Source organism: Portunus trituberculatus, chromosome 14, assembly GCF_017591435.1.
Source record: "Portunus trituberculatus isolate SZX2019 chromosome 14, ASM1759143v1, whole genome shotgun sequence".
Lineage (NCBI taxonomy): Eukaryota > Metazoa > Arthropoda > Malacostraca > Decapoda > Portunidae > Portunus > Portunus trituberculatus.
In genome coordinates this window covers 12,539,184-12,562,679 of record NC_059268.1, presented here as the reverse complement: position 1 = coordinate 12,562,679, position 23,496 = coordinate 12,539,184, and the positions used below count along the sequence as shown (strand labels likewise).

At 43.8% G+C, this 23,496-nt stretch overlaps 1 protein-coding gene across 4 annotated transcripts in view; it reads left to right on the top strand.

Moving 5' to 3' along the window:
- LOC123503466 overlaps positions 1–23,496 on the top strand; it is a 200,420-nt gene that overhangs the window by 156,147 nt on the left and 20,777 nt on the right. For all 4 annotated transcript variants that reach the window (XM_045253251.1, XM_045253252.1, XM_045253249.1 and 1 more), the window contains exons 7-8: positions 17,851–17,960; positions 18,932–19,030. In XM_045253251.1, the coding sequence (XP_045109186.1) occupies positions 17,851–17,960; positions 18,932–19,030 (209 nt within the window). The remainder of the gene's footprint in view (positions 1–17,850; positions 17,961–18,931; positions 19,031–23,496) is intronic.

Here is a 23,496-nt window from a genome sequence, read left to right as displayed (position 1 = left end):
TACCTTGATGACTTCTTTTATTCTAACCCACATATTAACTATTTATCTTTCGTTTGTAGCCTAGGAAAGAAATAGCGGTGTCAAAAAGTGGTATTAGTTTCAAAGTCACTAGAAAGAAGATGGAAAAGAGAATGACAACAGGAAAATGTCACGTGTTTTGGATTTGGAAATTATTTGGTCACGGAAATAGAAACTAAAATGGCGCAGAGATCAATGTATGTTACTGACAGAGAAAAGGACTGCCGCTGGAAAATATGTCACGGAGTTTGGGTTGGGAAATGAAGTGGCCCTAGGAAAAAAACTAAATGGAATAGGGATTGATATATGTCTGTGAAAGATACCACTGGAAAATACGTCACTGACTTTGAATTGGGAGGAAAAAAGACACGAAACACGACACTGGAATACAATATCATAAAAAAAAAAGTGTCACAGGAAAGAACGTTACTGGAAAATATGTCACAACGTTTGAATTGAAAGCACGAAATGTAAAAAATAATTATTCACTCTGGTATGGATGACGTTAGATTCAATTACTGCGTTGTATTGGATTAAGTTTCATATTTCGTGTAACTTATCATCAACGTATCATTTTCTTTGTATTGGGAAGAATATTTAACACATTTAAAGTCCCCAATAAGAAACACATAGCCCTTTATATATATACCTCTTTAAAGGTCCTTACGACATCATGAATACCAACGATGCATCACTTTTGAATAATATTATATGGAAAGGGGAAAAAAGTGTATATTAATAAGAGTAAGTGATTTATTGGCGCGATAAATTGTAAGCACCTCGTCCCATTATACCCCCATTATCCCGCCGTGCCCCTGCCGCCCATATGTCTTGTGGAGGCATCAGCGTCTCTCTCTCTCTCTCTCTCTCTCTCTCTCTCTCTCTCTCTCTCTCTCTCTCTCTCTCTCTCTGGAAATGTATAATCTTCTATTTTCTCTGTTATTTTTTTACCTTGTTATTTCTAATGCTAAAACTATTCACTAGGAAAGTTGTGGTTGATGATATGTGCAATATGACTCGATAGACAATATTTACAAGTACTTCGAGAATATATTATGTCTGCCAGTTAGTGTACCAGTAGTAGTAAAGCAATAATTCAAAATGAAGATCTTATTTGTAGAAATATGTTAAATAATTCAAAGATTTTCCATGTAAGACGGGCTAAAGACAACAAAAAAATGTGAAAAAACAAACTAACTGGTAGTCTCCAAAGAGAGATTAGAAAGGGTCGTCTGTAACTGATGTAGAAAAAAACAAACAATATTCCTTCAAGACCAGACCTGAAAGGAGGGAAGGAATCCTTCACTCCAAGTCGCACCAAACTCAGCCTTCTCAGATTCCATGTTTTCCATCAAATTTAATGAAGACCTTGTGCCCCACTGCCTCAATATACCCGTAATACTCTTAATGACGCAAGGGAAGACCATAGAACCTTAATACGTGGTAAGATCTCCTCGTCTCTCTGTACCTGCGGAGGCGTCCCCTCTTCAAGGCCCCTTGGGGAATGTGATTACTTCCTGCTGGGGAGAAGAGCAATACCGCGACCCTGGCAATGTCACCCCACGGAGTCGTTAGTACATCGCTGTGGGTTTTGGGTGCTGAGGAATGAGTGTGTGGGCTGCGGGGGCAGGGTGGTGGTGCAGGACGGGGATGGGAGCTGTGTGGGTGGGATGTGCCCTGTTCTCAGCCTTTGTGAGTTGCCCGGGCAATGTTGCGTAGTGGTTACTGGCCAGGGCTGAGTGACCGATTTCGATCTCTAGTAATCAATGACGACGTGCCTGTGTAATGTGTATCGATGAAAGGTAAATGGCCTCGTCCTTCCTCACGACATCACTGCCACAATGTCTTGCCCCGGTGGCTGATTGTGAGGAGGGCAGCGAGGGTAGGGGAAGTAGGTACCTAGACGTCAGGTAGGAGAACAGGCGAGGCAAGCAGACAGACGTGTGAGTCATAGAACTCCCTTAAATTTCCTGAAGGGAAGAAATAAATCCGAGAAACTCAGTTTCACTTCAAATATTGAAGTTACGAAAGTTCCACTCGGTGTGTTGATGTGCCGCCAGGGAGGATGAGGATATGAAACACGCGCCACACGTAGCGTGATGAGGGAATACACTCAGGCCCTCAAGACGCTGTGTTTCTTGCCGGGAACTGAAACATAGGGCTTGAAAACTAAGAAACATCAGACGGGAAGGTGTGGGAGAAGCGGCAGGCAGGCATTAGGGTGGACGGGAAGTTGGAACAGTAGATGAGGCGGCAGACAGCGTGGAGGTAAAGAATGTATCTGTGAGGGGCGTGTGCTGGTGGTGGACGTGGACCTTCGTTGCGGTGGAGAGTGTGGTAGGGAGAAAGCTGGCAGGTGGAGGAGGAGCGACGTTTGAGGGTGAAGTTGGGTGGAGGAGGCAGGTTAGGAGGCGGATGGAGGGCCGTGGTGGTGGGCCTGGGAACAACAACACCCTCGCCCCTCACTCCATTGTGTCTCTGCCCATTACTCCTCGACCCTCCTCGGCTGTGGTAATTTTCACCTTTTCACTCCCTTCTATCAGAAATATATTGGTCAATTTCCCGCCCTTGTGAGGCCGCGCTGAGCAGCTCAGCGCTCCCCGGCCGGCGGTCAGCGGGAAGGGCAGCATCAGTGTCGTGGTATAACAGAGGCGCCGCGGGTTATTGATAATATAAATTGGCAAGCTGTTCCTGGCGACGTGTGGAAAATGTTTGTTGTGTGTTTTGGTGGCGGCGGTGCTGTTTGTTACTCGTTTTTGGTCATTGGTTCGCCTGTGCTGCGGAACAGAAAGGTGCCGGGGAGAGAGAGAGAGAGAGAGAGAGAGAGAGAGAGAGAGAGAGAGAGAGAGAGAGAGAGAGAGAGAGAGAGAGAGAGAGAGAGAGAGAGAGAGAGAGAGAGAGAGAGGAAAAGGAGGGGACACAGCTGGAAGAGGGTTAGTGAAAAAAAGAAAAGACAAGGACGAGAAGAGACGCACAAACAGAGAGACAGCGACTTAGACAGTATTTATGGATGATGTGGATTTAGACAGAGCATATAACTATTATTTCATAGTGTGAGAGCCTAATTTACGAAGGGAACACACACACACACACACACACACACACACACACACACACACACACACACACACACACACACACACACACACACACACACACACAGCCGCCACAAGCCACGGATGTTCTGGGCAACCAAGTCTTTCCTAGAGTGAGTGAATGCTGTTGGTGCATTTTCCACTCCTGACGTGGCGATGTTTTAAGCTCACCCGTTTTTAGCTTCAGTCACGCTTGTCAGTCAGGTATTATAAGGTTGGTTGCCACGCTCCAGACCTTTTTTTTCACCTATTTTTTCCCCCATCTCGTTGTGGTGTGCTGCCTTTTTTTATTGCCTTTTTCTTCATTGTTTTCCTTCCACGACGGCACTGAAATGTTGCTCAGGTGGCAGTGAGCGGCGGTGGCGGTGCACACTGGCCTCCCTCTCCGCCCGTTTACCTCCGCTTCATATTTGTTGCTGTCACTGAAAGTCAAGCTGTAATGCAAAGCTGTGCAGAGAGGGACCCTTTTTTTAAGCCCCGTTTGTGGAGTGTTGCTGGCGCTGTTTCTGTCCTTGTCACGAAGCTTAGGATGAAAATGTGGGGAAACAGAGAAATGCCACTTGGAGAGATGCCTTTGGTCTTAGGTATAACTTGACTTTGAGAAATTTCCCTCTGTTTGTTTACATGAGTGGTGGCTGTGGCAATACTGTTCCTGCGTTCTTTTCATCAGTGGGAGAAGAATTTTGAGCATCTTTGTAACTGCTGTGCGTTGTGGTCCCTGTGGTGCTCTGTCGTTCGCTTTCCTCTGCGGGACAAACTTTTCTAACGAGTCTTGGCTTGCTATTATGAAGAAGTGCTGCTCCTCTTCTTCAATGCGTGGCTTCTTCAGGTCGTGGCGATGCTGCTTTACCATGTCATGTTTACGGTACCAGATCTCTTCCATTTTCTGGGGCTGCACAAAATACACACGTTAATGCTGAACGAGGAACTTGAAGGGAAGAAGAAAGAGAACTTAAACGAGGGAACAGAAGAAAAAAAAACACGAGGAAAGGGAATTTGAAAGGAGGATCTGAACGTGGGAAGATTGTAAGAGAAGGAAAAGAAGGAGCATGGGAAGGAGGAGAAGGAAGAAAGGGGTAGAGCAGAGTGGGAAATCTTGGTCTGCGGTGGAGAGGCTCAAGTCCATCTGGTTGTGACGGCAAGTGACGCGTAATTTTACCAGTTCGGAGTTTTATTTATTCACTTTTTTGTTGTTTTGTTTTTTTATAGTTTTCTTTTTTCGTTTCTACGTTTTCCCCTTTTCACTTGTGGTTTCTGACTCCTTGTACCTCTTTGTTCTTCGTCTTTCCAGTGTACAGATTTCCTACATTCATATTTCGTTATCTTTCTGGCGTATAGATTTGATTCATTCATTCATATATCGTAGGAATGAAGGTCAGGGTTGCTTATGAAGATTAATAAGTATGAACATCTCTCCCTCTCTCTCTTTCCATCCATTGAGGAACATAGTATTCGCTTCCCATCATTGACGCAACAGAGGGACAAGACAAAGGTACGGCTGTGCGAGGACGAAATCTGACAGAGCAAGTTCGAGTCACGCTGAAATTGAGTCTTGAACCATCAACGAGTAGCCGAAGCTCACATGTTACTCCGTCATGAACCAGTGCAGTGCGTTGCTTTAGATTCAACATGCAAACTTCCAGGAGCAGACTTAGTTGATGGCATTAAGCCCCTCTTCCTCCAGCTTAAGAAATAAAGTGATAAATAGAAATTCAGTAAGTGTGGACAAATATACCTTGCTTATTTTGTCAGAGCATAAATTTCGTCATTTTTATTTCATTTTTTACATTTACGTTTGAGATGTTTTAGATTTCCTCCCGGCATTGACTGAAATTACAACTGTCAACTGCCTCACCCAGACACGACGCTCGAGCTGAGTGCCAGGTGATGCAACGCCTGAAGGGAACGAAAGAAAGAAGTCGTGACACAACACCACTTATCGTTAACGCTCCCAAGACTGCCATATCATGCACCTCCCCTGACCGCGCCTTCACCAACCTGGGGATCTTGAGCTAGGCCCGTAACACTGCCAGAGGTGTACGGTGCTGTTCAGAATTGATAGTGTGTGTACCCTGCTGTGCCTCCCTGTAAAGAAAAAGAAAAAGAAAGATAAATAAAAAAAAAAACCTAATCTTTGAAAAAATGTGTTATAATGTGCCTTGCGAAAAAGAAAATGTGTTCTTATGTGCTGACTTGTACCCTGTGTCCCCAGAATATAATGAAAGCCACCACGCAAACTATACGCATGTACCCAAAAACGAAACTTTTATATGGGACTCTTTTGTTCTGATTTGCCGCCATTATGCGCCACTATATCGGGAGGAAGGAGGGCCCCCGCAACGGAGGAACACCTTTGTAATGGCGCAGCGTTATAGTGGTCCCGCACCTATGACTTTTCAACACGTTCGAAACTCTCGGGGCGTCTCGAAACCCTTTCCGGTACCATCTCGAGTCGCGTGGAGGGAGTGAATGAACGAAATTTACGGCTGGAAGCACTTCCCTCGCAAGAGCAGGTGTGTAGTAAACCAGGCATCATAATTTTTCCCCCAAACATCTCGCGAGCTTCGGGTTGTTTCCGAGAGAAGCAGGAAGGGAAGCTTTCCTCCCGCAGGCAAGTGGCATTCAGTCCCTCATGGCGGCGGAAAAAAATACTGGGACGCGAGACTTTCAGAATAAGATGGAACGTGGCTAGCCTAACAGATGAGCATTAGACGGCCGCTGCGTCCCTGCCGAGACTTGTAGCGTGGCGGGGCGGCGGCGGGCGGCGGGTGGCGGTGGGAATGGAGGATGCATTTCAAGGTCTCTACCTGAACATGTCGTGCCTACAGAATTCATACCTTCAACCTACTCGCTGCTTCAGTTCCATTTCCCTGAGGTGGAATATTCGCCCTGCTCACCGCATTCGCGCGCGCGCACACACACACACACACACACACACACACACCATTGCCTCGTTTCACCTCGCTTCACCTATCTTCCACAACTAACCTCGTCTCTTCCCTTCTTCCTTCTCCTCCTCCTTCTCATCCTTATCCTCCTTCTCCTTCCCTTCTTCCTCTTCCATCACCTCGAAGCTCCTTACCTACCTCCTTACCTGATATACACCATTACCACTATCACCACCACCACCACCACCACCACCACCAAGACAGTCACGTCACTAGCAGTATTCTGTTGCAACACGTTAACAGACAGACAGACAGACAAACGGAAGACAGCATAGCATCACAGCATAACGTTGTTTCATTCTCTACCACATAAACACAGACACAGAAATACGTCCTCACCACCACCACCTACAGCTAATAAAATTTCACCACACACCACACAGAAGCATTGCACTCAGCTCTACCACACACCATTGCAGCAACACAGTGCCTCCCACCACCACCACCACCACCACCACTACCACCACCACAGCCACAGTGTCCCAACTCAATAGCATTCCCGGGCCTGAGAGGGAAAATAATGCCGCATCGTGTTCCAGGGACAGTCCAGGCCACCACCGCCACACACGAGATTTTCCAGAATACAACGAGAGTCGGGTCTGGAATTTTTGAGGCGACAGACTGGAGGCTAAGAACGCTAAGAGTGTGTATTTATAATCACTGCTCATGTCGGCTAAGGAAAAGCATTAATGAAAGGTAGAGCCTCATTGTTATCGTGATGAAGAGACCAAACAGTTTTCCAGGATTTTCAAGGCCGCACAAAGAAAGAGGATTTGCAAAGAAACAAAGATTTTAAGAGGATTTTTTCTCTTTTTTTTCTTTCTCTTTTTTTTTACCTAGGGTGCAAAAAAAGAAAGGCTGGAAAACATTTCTGAACCACCCAGAGCTTAGCGTTCAGAATGTATATCTGAAGGGGAGAAAAAAGAAACTTCATCTGATAATACTACATTTTCTGCAGTCAGCATTCAGCGCTAACACACACACACACACACACACACACACACACACACACACACACACACACACACACACACACACACACACACACACACACACACACACACATATATACACACACTTTAATGACGCAAGCGTACACGCATACATAAATACGTAAGCACGCGAACACACAGATTTTCAACCACGCAGCGGCAGCAGCTACTATCGTCCTCAGTTGTAGCGTTGCTGGAGGGGAGAGAGAGGGAGGAGGAGGAGGAGGAGGAGGAGGAGGAGGAGGAGGAGGAGGAGGAGGAGGAGGAGGAGGAGGAAAGTTGGCGTGGGGTGTGGAGGGGAGGAGGGACGGAGGGAAGGTGAGGCAAGTATTGATCAAGCTCGCTGTAGGGCGGTCCTTGCTACTGTCAACTCTCTCTCTCTCTCTCTCTCTCTCTCTCTCTCTCTCTCTCTCTCTCTCTCTCTCTCTCTCTCTCTCTCTCTCTCTCCCCCCGTACGCGTGTGTGTGTGTGTGTGTGTGTGTGTGTATAGGAGGAGGAGCAGAAGGAGGGATAGGAGAGGCAGTAACCCAGCAGCATCTCTCGAAAGGTTCCTCTTTGTAAACACACGCTGGGGTTATTGTAGCGTTGCTCAGCGTGAAGGATGTTGGTCACGTCCTAAGGGGAAGTGTGTGTGTGTGTGTGTGTGTGTGTGTGTGTGTGTGTGTGTGTGTGTGTGTGTGTGTGTGTGTACGTGTGTAGTGGGGTGGAGTGTTTAATCAGGGAGGAGGAACGGGAGGTAAACGAAGAGAATAGAAGGAGAAAGAGGATCTGTAGTCTGCCACAACTCTGATGTTGTTCGTGTTTCTTGCTTAACATTCACGAACAAGACTGTTTAGGTGGCTTGTGTTAAGAGAGAGAGAGAGAGAGAGAGAGAGAGTAAACTACCATTCTCTCTCTCTCTCTCTCTCTCTCTCTCTCTCTCTCTCTCTCTCTCTCTCTCTCTCTCTCTCTCTCTCTCTCTCTCTCTCTCTCTCTCTCTCTCTCTCTCTCTCTCTGTTATTCTCTCCCTCGCCTCTTTCTCATACATTATCTGTTCTCCCCTTCGTTTCTAGCTCTCTCTCTCTCTCTCTCTCTCTCTCTCTCTCTCTCTCTCTCTCTCTCTCTCTCTCTCTCTCTCTCTCTCTCTCTCTCTCTCTCTCTCTCTCTCTCTCTCTCTCTCTCTCTCTCTCTCTCTCTCTCTCTCTCTCTCTCTCTCTCTCTGTTGCACACATATTGAGAAATACCTTTTTTTATTTAGTTTTCTTTCTTTTTTCGTATTGCAGACTAATTGAATTTTCATTTATATACATGCTTTATTTCTTTATTTATTCATATCTTTATTTATTTGTTCAGGTTGGTATTTACAGTAATGGCGTGTCTGTTTTGCCCGGCTTGTGATGATTCCTTTTGAAATTTTCTCCTTCCATCTCTGAATGTGGACAAATACACTAACCTTGAGCTCCAGCGTATTATCTAGACACTACAGCCTGTTGAAGTATTGGAGATGTTAAAGTATTTGTGAATGTGTCTCCTGGTTAATCTTGTTAATCTTTGTACCTGAAGGATGAATAACAGAAGCAGAAACGGTAACTGTTGTCCAGCGTGGGAGAAGTGAAGTGAGACAGCCATGAAGAGAGTCGCACAGAGCAGTGATTGTGAAAAAGTTGTAGTAAGAAGCACCAAAAGACTAAAGTTATAGATGATAGTGAAGCGAACCGTGAGAGATTAGGGACTTTTAGACACTTCGTCAATGTAAGGACGTGATAAGAGGAAATTAATCGCTTCCAGGTGTACTGTGGTTAATAATGTTGTAGGCAGAAGGCCGCGCACAGCAGCAGCGAGGCGTACAGCGATGGATCACTTCCCTGGATGGCGTCAGCATGTTGGTAAGGAGGAATAATTGACGAGGAGGCGCGCACCGTCTCAATCCATTATTACTTGAGATGGAAAAAACATGAATACTTTATTGTTGATCTCTAGAGTTACTTTTACCTTCCTACATCATTTGATCTAGTGTAGTATGTATCAACAGCCTTTAAAGGGCAACAGGTTTGCTGATGCTAGTTTTTTTCTTTGTGCTCCTTTAAATGTACTAATGCCATCTGCTGAATATGAAATTACTCGGCAAAAAGTATCAGCATCCTGTATAATTCATAACATTTCAGAGTATATCAGCAAAAGTTTTTCGTCTAAAAATAGAAAGCTAAGTATCAACGGAGAAAGTGTGACAGAGGAGCACGCTGCGGCGTCTCTCCTACCGCTGGATTTAGAGGACAAGAAAATATAGTAACGTCTTGTGTGGCAGAAATAGATCGGCCAAGAGTAAAGAGAAGGATAAAGTTTGGTGGACGATATTTTTGGGGAGGGAAAAAACTAAAGATTCCTGCCAGACTGCCATACCTCTCTAAGAAAACAGAAGAAGAGAAGGGCAAGACTCGGCTGAGCTAGGAAGTCACCACCTGCATAACTTTTACAGGGTTTTCGTCGAAGGACACTGAGATTGTGAATCATCGAGGGAAGCCTTTTGTTACTCTCCTTCTACAAAAGTATAATATTAGATCTATAATGTGGTTGTTTTAGGGATCAGACCGCATGTTTTTTTCGAAAAAGCTGAATGAACACACGAGGGAGAACTTTGACCAATGTATAAGCAAAGGATTACAGTGTGGAGGGACAATGGAAGACCTCATCAAGGCTTTCAAAAAAAATTATTGTCAGAAAGGGCGCAAAATCATGACAGAGTAGAAACATGAAAGTGGAGCAAAGAAGTCAGAGAGGAATGGAAGCAAGAAAATACAAAATCCTCTAACTTTGAATTTTGAGTCGAAGTCTGAGTGGAAGACGCGATAAGAAATTGTCAGAAAAAAAAGTCTTAGAAAAACAGAAGTGCATTCACCTATATGCCAGAAACCGTGAGAATAGAATGGGTAGTAGTTTGGCAGTGAAAATAGATAATTGCATACCAAGTTAGTACATGCTATATATATACGTACATGCATTTATATAACAGCTGTATATCGAACAGAAATAGCAAATTTACAGGCAAGAAGCGATAGCATCCCTGTGACCCACTTACTTGGATGACACGAGGACACGGCTGAGTCAGACCTTCATCGTCCTCCATTCCAGAGACAATTACGTTCCTAATGCGGTGGACACAAGCAGAAGGGCCTCCGCCATGGAAGCAGCGTCACCCCCACGTGGAGCCTGTGTATTGCAGCTTCAGGTCTTGCTATTTCCATGACACTTTTGTATCGCTGGTTCAAATTGCCACAATGGAGCGATAGAGCAGAAGACTTTAATAAACTTATAGTGGGAAACAGTGAACCCAAGAATGAAATGTTATGCAAAGATGTATGGCGGGTAAGGTTAGTGTAGTGAACACATTATGTTGTATAAGTTGTGCATGCTGTCGTTTGGCTGGTTGGGAAAGGAACGTGATGTCATGAGCTGAACGTAACCCCTAAAGTTACTCTTGGTAATATTTTATACCTGGTGAAGACCTAAAGATTCATGGCCAAGGAAGTTTTACGTTATATGTGAGCCATGTTGTACGTACTATATTGTTTTATATCTGATGAGAGGACGGCAGTGTAATTCTTAGGCAAGTGGTGAACCACTTTTGAGATTGAAGACCACGGGTGAGAGAGCAAGCCATATTGTTACACACGTAAGCGCAGGAGCGAGTTTAGGAGAGGAACTGAGGCAGAGAAAGAGTGAGGAGATAGAATAAGGAGTGGTGCCAGTGGCCTCAGACACCTGAGTCCCGCTGAGAAAAATGTGAGGCTCAGAGGAAGAGAGACGAGGCTCCACAGAGAGGAAATCATTTCCAAGACTGCAAATGTTGCAGAAAGTGATGTCGAGAAAGTCAGAGGAGTCATCACGAGCCATCTGTTGGTCTTCACTTTGATGGTTAGTCGACCAGGGAATGCTGCTGCTGGTCATCACTCGCGTAGGACGCCGCCAGAAATACTCACTGTTATTCAGGGCAATGTTACTTGGCTGGCGTGATTCTTCCTCATGCTCTATGTGTGTGTGTGTGTGTGTGTGTGTGTGTGATATATATATATATATATATATATATATATATATATATATATATATATATATATATATATATATATATATATATATATATATATATATATATGCATGCATGCAAGCGTAGCGTAGGCGAAAGTGTGGAGTGAAGTCCATTCTGGCAAGCATCAGAGTGGCAAGAATTACGATCACCAGTAACCTTAAATTTTGCCAACAATGCATCGAGGCAGCAAGTAAAGCCAATCGGATTCTGGGTTTTGTTTATCGTAATTTTTTGTGGCGAAAATAAAAGCGCAACTCTGCCTTTGTGTAAGAGCTTAGTCAGACAGAATTTCGAATTCATAGAGCAGTTGGTTTCGTCACAGCGGCAAATGCACGAGCGTTGCGAAACTGCTGCATAGAGAAGTTGTCCGACGCGACCATCAAGTTGTCGCCTTCCGTACTCGTCCATCTGCACCACGCCATCAAGTGAAGCTGACATCCACTCACTTAACAAGCGCAATCTCCACAATGACTTCACTCGGCCGTGAAATGCCTCGTGAATTCAAAGATGTAATACATAGTTCCGTTCACTCAACACGCATCGATGAGTAACAGAGGAAAGAATAAATGTTCGAAAGATACCTAGACTACAACGAAAATCTCTTCACGATCCATAGTGCGTGCTATCGGAAAAGTGTTCTAAATGCATTTGTTCGTTGAAATGAAAATAGAACAAGTTGTAGAACCGGGCAAGCATTTACAAACACGTACAACCGGAAACCAAACCTTTAGAGCCACACCAACCTCACGGACAGAGAGAAGATTTGAAGCATTCACCGATCAACCCAAAATCGCCAACACACACACACACACACACACACACACACACACACACACACACACACACACACACACACACACACACACACACACACACACACACACACACACACACACACACACACACACACACACACACTCGGTAGCTCAGTGGTTAGAGCGCTGGCTTCACAAGCCAGAGGACCGTGGTTCGATTCCCCGGCCGGGTGGAGATATTTGGGTGTGTCTCCTTTCACGTGTAGCCCCTGTTCACCTAGCAGTGAGTAGGTACGGGATGTAAATCGAGGAGTTGTGACCTTGTTGTCCCGGTGTATGGTGTGTGCCTGGTCTCAGGCCTATCCGAAGATCGGAAATAATGAGCTCTGAGCTCGTTCCGTAGGGTAACGTCTGACTGTCTCGTCAGAGACTGCAGCAGATCAAACAGTGAAAAAAAAAAAAAACACACACACACACACACACACACTTACATTAAGCAGCTTACCAACAGAACCAGTACCTTACAAATACCTGACAAATACCTTATATTAGCACTGGCACCAAGACATGTGTATAACAAGGTGTTCGATCCAGTACACTCACAAGAGGCAGTTTTAGTTCATGTGAGCAGTGCATTCCAAACAGCAGACTCCTTCCAATCTTAGAATAGTGATCAGATTACACGAAAAGAGTTTGATGTGCACTGCATCTTGGAGGTATTGGTATCAGAAGCTTGACTAGAAAACTATATTAAACAAAATAATTCTCAAATCACCTAGTAATTTCAGGCAATATCAGCAGCATCTTAGGAAGCGTAGGGAAGTCGTAAGTATCACTGCTTTTATCTGAGAATGGCTTAAAGGAGGTCTAAGAATTAATAAGAGCAAAACCATATAATGTTTAATACTAATGTAGAAAGCATAATTATACCCAATGGAAATAAGACTCCTAAGATTAGTTAATATAATTAGTGAGATCAGGAACAAAAGCTGAATAGATATCGTAAAACTGAGGGCAAAAAAGACGTAATGAGATTGGATGGAAGGCATCAGACTGAAAGACCAGCTCTGCGTGTAATCAGTTCGTTGTGAGTTATGAATAAAACACGCAAGTGGAGTCGATCAGTGAGGAGCAAGTTAAGAAGCGGCCAAAAAGTAATTCAGAAATTAATGTTTGGAATAATTCAGAGACAGGCGAGCCGTTCCGGGAGGACGCACCAAATTCAATAGCAATTTTTTGAAAAGCCGCCTGGCGCGTCCTGGCTCCGGCGTGGCTGCAATCACCATTAAACACACGGGGAATGAGAACAGGCGTCATGACTTTTATGAGCTTTGCTAATAGACGCCATGCCTCGTTTGTGTCCTGCAGCAGGTGTCCCGAGATATCTGTCTGCTGAAAAATTCAGTGGTGCTGCAAAAAAGAAGAAAGAAAAAAAAATTGGTGACGTGCCGTGGCTGGTGTCCGCTCCCCGCCGTGGCCGGGACCGAGGCGCCGCTGAGTGACAAGATGGCCGGTAAAATTGCCATGTTCGTATCATGATAATAGTCTTTACCTAAACTGTGTAGCAACTTAATGCAAACATTTATCTATGAATAGTAATTGATGTGAATGTCTTATCGCTTGTATAAAGAAAAATAATGAGGAAACGATTGCAAATATGAATTAAATACATATTTACATAAATGAGTAAAAAGCTCCCTGGAAGATAAAGAAATAAATGTACACACTTTACTTCACATTAAATATTTTGCCTTGTATACAATGATCATGATGAGATGAGAACGACGGAGTGTGTACTTGTCTTCTCTGTAGAATGACTAAAGGTATTTGTTAATATATATATATATATATATATATATATATATATATATATATATATATATATATATATATATATATATATACATATCACTTTGTTTCATTGAGTTCCGGCACGCCTTAACCTGTGGGAAATCCGAGAGTAATGAATGCACGATGTTTGTCATTTCATTCTGGGGACCTGGATAAACATCACCCTCAACAGACAAACTGGCAGATGAACTTGCTATTACAATATAAACTATGATGATGATAATATGATGATAACGATAACGTCACACACTGACACTAGGCATGACCTGCATTGTGCAATGTTATTAGATATTGAAATGTAGAGCTAAGACGTTCAGTGGACGCAACATGCCTTTGTGTTGAGTTAATGTGAGTGTGGATGGGAACAATGAATGCATCGCCTGCCTCGAGAAGTGACGTTCAGGCAGAAATTGAGGCAACAGCAGCTTCATTGTGCTGACGAAACCGTATCACGGAGAGAAATGGAGCAACCTGAAGAATGACCGTTATTCTTGTTGGTGGAAGGTCAGCCGTGAGCATAATACAGGCCGGGCGCGGCGGGTCAGCCCTACCACCACTGCACGCACTGTCTGGCTCGCCTGTGTGGCTGAGCATGAGCCCAGCCAGGGAAGTGCATCGCTCGAAGAGAGTTCATTAAGAGAAGAGAAGGAAAGAAAGTTTTCTCTGTAAGTGTTTCTTTTCCAACATTTGAATGTAGATATCGGTAAAGTTTTCACATAACAGCTTGGGGCGGGAGGCAGGCTAGACATGACAGGACGCCTTGGGTGCTTGTCCCGCGCCCTGGAAATGCTTCACTGTCCAAAATCAATTGTGATTGGATTTACAATCTGGTGGCGGGACTGAAATGCGTTAATCTTCGACTTGCCTGCACTCTTCTTTTTTGTCGCCAAGTTCAAACAGGTGGCACCAGTAAATCAATTTTCAGTTATCCTACCATACACCTGCTGGCACACATTCACCTGCTGACTGCTGATATCTAACACACACACACACACACACACACACACACACACACACACACACACACACACACACAGCTCAGTGGTTAGAGCGCTGGCTTCACAAGCCAGAGGACCGGGGTTCGATTCCCCGGCCGGGTGGAGATATTTGGGTGTGTCTCCTTTCACGTGTAGCCCCTGTTCACCTAGCAGTTGAGTAGGTACGGGATGTAAATCGAGGAGTTGTGACCTTGTTGTCCCGGTGTGTGGTGTGTGCCTGGTCTCAGGCCTATCCGAAGATCGGAAATAATGAGCTCTGAGCTCGTTCCGTAGGGTAACGTCTGGCTGTCTCGTCAGAGACTGCAGCAGATCAAACAGTGAATGAATCACACACACACACACACACACACACACACACACACACACACACACACACACACACACACACACACACACACACACACACACACACACACACACACACACACACACACACACACACACACACACACACACGGTTCCCACGGTCGGTGGAAAGTCAGAGGAATTTTGAATGTTTTCAAGGTCATTAAAAGTCAGGTTGTAAGTAATGTTGGGCGCCAGTAAAACTTGGAGTTTTCTTTAAGGAAAGCTGAAATTTTGTTGAGTTTAGAAAATAATTATTTTCTTTTGAGTGCCGGCGGAGACTTCCACGAGTTTATGCTGTGCATATTCACTTTGAGGGAAAGTTAGGAGACCGTCTTCATTTTATAATTCGCAATTTTGAGGATGTATGATAATGCAAAAAATTCTGAATCACCACGAACATTTATGTAGAATTGAATAAACTTGCCAAGTAAAGGTATAACTTGAATTTTTCAGTGAATCACGATCTGTTTTTTTACTGAAGCATTCCGGAAACGTTAACTTGTCTAGATGAAAGATCGAGATTTTTTTAGTCAAGTCTGTTTATTATCATGGGCACAAGTCATGGCGAAAGGAAACCTCCATTTATAAACTAAGAATTATAACGTGTGTGTGTGTGTGTGTGTGTGTGTGTGTGTGTGTGTGTGTGTGTGTGTGTGTGCGCGCGCGCGCTGATTGATCATCGTATGTTAAATGTACATATGTTAAACTCGTATTGACGGCCTTGTAGAATGAATACTGGCCGTAGGAAAAGACTGCCACCTGCAACGTTCCCAGGACAAGTTTTACAGAGAGAGAGAGAGAGAGAGAGAGAGAGAGAGAGAGAGACCAGCAGACAGACTGACTGACTGACAGACAGACAGACTCCACTCCTGCTCTCTGTCACAGTATTAAAGTTATACCTAGCTATTTTGGATCTGTATTTTTGGCGGAGTTGGCCTGAGGGGGCCCGCCCTCCGCTAAACTATGGACCGCCCTGTCGCCCGAAGCTTTGTGCCCACAGGGTGGCGGCTGACGAAGACTGGTCTTGGTTTACGTTGGTTTTAGGAGAACATAACTTGCCATCAGCCCTCCAGTGCTCCCGCCAGATGCAAGGCAGGAACACTTACTACCATTGCGTCTGCCACTCTGCGCTAGGGAAGGAGCTGGATGAAGAAGAAAGAAGAATGAAGTCTTGTTGTCAGAGGATCAATAGGAATCAGTAAATTCGTGCCTCTCCAGACTTCTCATGCTTAGGGAATCTATATTTTAACATTCCTTCCTCCTTTGTTTAGGCCTAGAGTACTTGTGTTAGGAGAGACTGGGCTTGCAAACACAGGTTACTGAGAAGAATAAGTGAAAAAATAAAAGAAAATCACAATTGGAGAAGTCGAGAATTTACCAAATTCTCGTGTATTAGAGTAGATCTATAGTCTCGTAAGGGCCAATTGGTCTGTTGCTGTATTCTTCTCTTCCTTTTGTATTAGTTTCCCACCGTCCTTCCTCACATCTTTGCTGTACCATGAGGAAACACGTGTATACTTCATAATTCACGACGCCGCCTCTAATTCCATCACAGCGTTTATTCTTATTTACACTCCGCCTCTGCTCACCTAATCTCATGACGTGGTACTCGTATAACTCAGAGCTTACTTGAATTAACTTATAAGAACGGCAAAGTCTTGTGAGTGGAAGGAAATCTGTGCTGCATCATTGGTAACGGGATAACTCTGTAGACTGCTGGCCAGTAGTACCTTAGGGAAGTACATGTAACGCCACACACACACACACACACACACACACACACACACACACACACACACACACACACACACACACAACCCAGATGGTAAATAGCGGGCTTTTTTTTATTCGCTTCGAATGTGAATGTGAACTGGTTGATAAATTGGTCTTTGGCAGCTTTGTTTTTCCAGACATTGATATTCATCCGAATTCACGGACGGGAAGCATTGGTCAGGACAGGATAGATCACCACGGTTCACGGTGCATCAAACCTGACCAGGGCGAGGGCAAATGCTGTGCAGGATTACAAACAGATGTATGAGTTGAGATATATTCAGGGTATCCGATATATGAGTATGTGTTTTTTTTTTTTTTTCATCCTTTTTATCTTTTTTTCTGCGTGCGCTGACAAATTAGAATAACATGTGAAGCGTCTCGACGTTGAATTATTAGCACTCAGTTTTGAAACTCCTAACTTTTTTAGGGGGAGAGAGCGGGAATTGAGCCAGCTTTTTCCCCACTGTTTTCGTGTGTCGTCAGTCAGCTTCCTTCACACGCAAAGGGAACCAGTAAAAGTAATAGGATGTATCCACATAGCTGTTCGTTTGTTTTCTCCTACACGTTCAGAAAAGTATCATGTCTTTTTTTTTCGTGATGTTTGGTACAGCTTCATTATACCCCGAGGATTAGAAGGCTTGGTAGATCGCCACAAATACAGTAAAAAATCATATTTGTGGATAATGACGACTTAATGAGTATATATATCGAAATTGTATTAATATTTTATACAATTCGATGCCATGTTTTCACTCCTACTCAATATATAAAGCAAGAAAAAAATGGAACTAATACTGTATGTGGGTAATATCATCGTCCGCAAATTGATTTCGGAGTAATAACCAAAAAAAATTATACTCATGATCCCAATTGTTTACTAATGAAGGCTTCCGAATTATTCTCACAGAGCTCCAAGGTTGGTCCCGCCACACCTGCATGTCAACCATACTCTGTAACACCATAAAGGGAAAATAAGGTCCATAACTAACGCCTGGCTTCCTTACAGACTGTGGCGGCTGCAACATGAAGTTCTCCCACCCCCTCTACTACCGGATGCACTGTTCAGTCTTTCATGACCCCAACTACTCCCTCACCATCCGCAAGTACCACTGTAAGGTAGGTGCCTCTCCCCCCCCCTTTCCGCCCTGACCCCGCCACTCGCCCCGCCCAGCACCAGACTGCCACGAGGACCAGGCAGCTTCAGTGCATCACACACACACACACACACACACACACACACACACACACACACACACACACACACACACACACACACACACACACACACACACACACACACACACACACACACGGCCCGGTAGCTCAGTGGTTAGAGCGCTGGCTTCACAAGCCAGAGGACCGGGGTTCGATTCCCCGGCCGGGTGGAGATATTTGGGTGTGTCTCCTTTCACGTGTAGCCCCTGTTCACCTAGCAGTGAGTAGGTACGGGATGTAAATCGAGGAGTTGTGACCTTGTTGTCCCGGTGTGTGGTGTGTGCCTGGTCTCAGGCCTATCCCATTATCGGAAATAATGAGCTCTGAGCTCGTTCCGTAAGGTAACGTCTGGCTGTCTCGTCATAGACTGCAGCAGATCAAACAGTGAATTACACACACACACACACACACACACACACACATGTACGATTATCACTTAATAAAGATAAGTATTGTAAGGATAGAAATCTACAGGTAAATGTATAGATTGAAATATTAATGTAGCTAGATTAATAATCAATTTATAGCGAAATGCACACAATTATTTTTAATATGCCTGATTTTTCTTTTGATGCACACAGGTATTTAAACACTGTAACCCATTTTGATATTTACAACTCACGTGATGCATTACCATTACAGTACATCATTTTTTATGGAGTAGTTTGTGTCCGTTATCCACATCATACTTGGTCCACAAGATGTTTAGTTTGCATTGCATACTCCATGATCTTATTCACCTAATTATACCACATGTACTGCTAGCCATGGCAACACTGTATCTGGTTTCTCCTCCGTCAAGTCAATGGCGTCGACCTGCCACCCCTCTGCTCCGTGTTGTCCCCAAGGCAGTGAGCCTCTCCCCTCCCCAGGTGTGCGGGCTGGCGGTACTAGGCAAGGAGAACATCATGAGGCACGCAGCCGAGCAACACGAGGGCCGCGGAGCCTACCAGTGCCAGTATTGCAAGAAGGTAAGTATCCGCATGTCACCTCTCGCCTGCATGACAGTGTTTTGGTCCCGCCCTGCCCGCTCTCGCGCCCCGCCCTCCCAGGGGCCGCCGCCACCCCGCCATCACGCCCACACTTAACATAAATTTTGGCATTTGTTTGGCACCACGTGGCACAGCCTGCAAATACAACATAGTTTAATGTAATTAGAATCACCAGTATTTAAAAAAAAAACATTATTCAAATCAAAATTTAGAGGAAACTTAGTTTTTCAAAGATTGAATTGACTACATATTATCAATGATACACAATACATTTGGTGTGTTATTAGTGAAGGTATTCCCGCGGGAGGACATTAAAAATACGTAATACCTGCAGATGTCTTTAGTGATTCTATTTGTTCTATTGTTAATTATTCAGGAATGATAATTGATAAAGTGAAACGACAACTCCCTACGCGATGAACAGCACTGGACTGTGGCCGAGGGCTGAGTCGTACACCGTGCTTGGCAGTGGAAGGGACACTTTCAGACACTACATAAAAGATCATTTTAATGAAGCCAAACTTTCCACTCACATTTACTGATTCACACATAAGTCACAAAGAAAGAAAATTCAGTCAAGAAGAAAGAGAACTTTCCTCGCGCTCTCCCTCAGGAAGGCACGAGTACAGTAGTGCCCGGGGCCGAGCGTCCCGGGCTGTGCGGCAGGTGGCGGTTGGCGGGGGCGGCTCCTTGGTGTGTGGGATTGTCACATTAATAAGAAAATTTACAAGTTGACCATCTGTCATACCTCGCTAGATGATAGGCAAAAATTATGCAAGCCATTTTTTATCGAGAAAATTTTTCGTAAGGAGAAATTTCAAAGTAACATTTTTACCTACATGTACAGTACAAACACGTAGAACACAGTAGTAGAAACACCCTGTTACAGTTACTAGCACTGAGCACTTGAATTAAGTCTCTCAGTTTTAAGACAAGATAGAGAGTTTTGGTTTAGTGACCTAGAGGTTCGCCTCCTTTCCGAGCCCTAGACAGATGATCAGCTGCCTTTAGCATGTAGTAAACTGCACGATGCATGCCGTGGTAGCTCTGTTTGTGCGTGCGTGCGTGTGTGCGTGTGCGCGTGATTGCATGGTTGCATGGCAAAGGTGCACGCCTGACCTCCCCTCACCCGCCCGTGCCCCCTCCTGCCCGCACCGCCCCACACCCCACGGCCACCCACACGGAGACTTGTAGCACACGACGGAACATAAATATATTTAAGGAATACCAGATGGCATATTTTTATTCAATTTTTTCATCCTTAGCAATACACTGAATTTTTGTATGTGTGAATGATCGACTGTCGTGCGAGTAACGAGTTCACATTTTTTCCTTATCAAATGACTTTGTGTTTTGACGTAGTGTGGAGGCGCTGTGCCTTGTTAGCACCAGTGATAGGGAGGCGAGGATCGAGTAGTGCTCAGAGGATGCTGATGCGATACTTTTTTTGTTATCCTCTGCTCTTTTCTTACAAGAGAAATAGCCACGTCTCTATAACAGTTTTATGGGAGGTATTTTTGCCCTAGTGTAGGCACGCTGACAGTCACACGCTCGAGGACAGTCAGTCGTCAGAATGTAGCACGTCATCAACAGTGTTCCGAGACCAGCGCCGCACCGTGTTGCTCCTTACCAAGGCTGATGTCAGAGTTCATTTTGTGGAAATTTGCCGCTGTACAGTAAATAAGGAGTTGGGGAAACAGAACAGTTGGTGTGGATCATTCTCTAAATCTTTTCTGTTAATTTTCAAGCTAGTTAGAAATTCTGAGGCAGCACGCCCTGCAAATCTTGAATGCTTTGCTTATATATATATATATATATATATATATATATATATATATATATATATATATATATATATATATATATATATATATATATATATATATATATATATATCACAAGATCGATCGCTTTATGGAATCAGCTGGCTCGTTTACTGTTTTCGGTGTTTCGGTGTGACGGTTGATGACATTTCAACTCTACGTAATATAAAGTTTGTTAACCCTGAAATTGTGAGCCAATAGTTGACATGTCGCACATGTGGAGCCTAAAAAACTAACACCTCAAGGGAGGTTGGTAACACTGCAGTACTAGTAACAATGCGCTACACACTCACGACGCCTCGACTAAGCGGTCGTTCATCATTGAAGGTACGATAATGAGCTGCTTGTTTCAAGCACCAGAGACGTCTTCATGCGGCTACTGTTACGGCGGCGGCGAATCTGTGTTGGACACACAGACAGTGGGAAGCAGGTAGCGTTACAAAAAGCGATGCTAATGATAGAAATTCAATAAAGAAAACGAAAATATTATTTCGTCAACATTTCTCGCTACACACACACACACACACACACACACACACACACACACGGTCATGAGGCATTAACAGCTTTCCCAAGTTGTTCTAAACATTGTTTATAATAGATAGTAAATGTGTATGACGCTCTTCGCCTAAGGAGAAGCTTTCCCGGTTGTTCGCATCTGGAATCACAACTATTTTACTCATTATCCATTAGAATGGTTTGTAAACATGACTTATTCAAATAATATAATGACAAGAATCCGCCCGCAGAGATATATGCGAGATGTTCCGAAAAATTCGTGTGTGTGTGTGTGTGTGTGTGTGTGTGTGTGTGTGTGTGTGTGTGCGCGCGCGCGTGAGCGAGCGCGCCATCAACATTTTCATAGGGAAGATAAACATAAATATCATAATATGTCTTTCCTGTGGCTGTGTCAATCTTCTCATTTTCTAAACTATGATATTATAAAACAAGACCATAAAATACATGAATAAAAGATATGTGGCTTTCGAACTCAGTTTAGAATTATTCAAGCTTGCGCGCCTTCCAGCCACACAGCCTCTTGGAAGCAGGGAATGTGAAGATAACAAAGGCATCACACAGACCACGCACGTTCAGGAAGCATTTGTCTTGAGTGGCGGTTATGACACTAATTACAAAGCATCGTTCTGGGTTCAAATCCAGACGTAGGCGATCCGATGCGAGGTTGACTAACTCATGCTCTTGTGTATGTTGAATCACCAAGCAGGATGGATATCAAACGTGCGTCTTTCTTTTATTAATACTATATAAATGGTAGAGAAACTATATTATATTTTACATTTCCATAGCTATAATGTAAAGTTATCTGCATGGACACACGTAAAAGACAGAATAGGAGGTTGGCTTTCTATTGTTCAGGCATTAAATTATTGAAAAAAGCATATTACAAAAAATAGAGAAGAGAAACAATGGTATTCTTAAAAATATAGCAAATATAGTAGATTTTTTTCTGCAAGAACGCACGTAAAAGACAGAATACGCCGTTAGTTTTATATTTTCAGCCAACAAAGTCATTGAAGAGATCACATATAATACAAAAAATGTATAGAAGTTGTAGCAAAGTCAAGCAACAGTGAAATGATAAGCAGATATCAAGAGAACGAACGTAGTACATGATTCCCAGCGTGCTCCAGTGAACCCAAGACGAACGTTCCGGGAAAAGGGTACGATGCTTCAGACAGTGGAGACGAGCACGTGGCGGGAGCACGACTGAGTGAACTGTTGACAAGGTGTAACTTTGTGATGCAAATTAAAGTAGTGTGAAGCTGAAGGTCATGACTCGGATGAGAAGCAATACCTTTTTTTATCCATAATGTTGCGTGGAAAATTACATGAAGCTGATAAATATAAGTAAATTATCATAAAAATTATGGAACAATCGTTAAGAGAAGATGAACAGATGTGATTAGAGCATACGAAGCTTACCTGTCACGTGGAGCCAACACGCTATTTAGTTTCTAGAAGGTTAGATTATATGAATTGGGAAGATAGGTAGGTGGTAATAGGAAGGTTGGCAAGAGGGAACGTTCATGGTCAGTATAGGAGCTGCCCCGTGTAGACCAACCAGACTTTTGCAGTGTCCTTCATGCTTATGTTAGGTTCTCATATGTACTGGTAAGGTGACGTGTTGTCTTTCCCATAGACGTTGCAAGTTAGATATAAGAATGTTCATTTATACACTTTGTTGCTGGAGTTTCACAATTCTATCCCAAATCGTGTGTATTATAATGGTTTACTGGGATTTCCTATTAGTATGATACCTCGAAGTGTTTCATTTGTTCAGTAGAAATTACAGAAATACCGAACTATATAATGACCATGTCTATGTGTTCGTGTTAACTGAACATGACAGCCTGATTAACACACCCACGCTTCTTCCATACCGTGAGAATTATTATAGCAGTAACTCGAAATGACAGACTTCTAACTTATGCAGCCAGGTTAGTGTATAAATGGACGGACACAAGGCCTGCATCAGTAATTAAACAGTTGAATAATTATGGTTATGTCAAGAGGTGAATGAAATAAATAGTAATCCACTGATACCTTCACGCTGCCACCCCTTATGTATTATTACTGGCGTTCCCGGCTTGGAAATTAAAC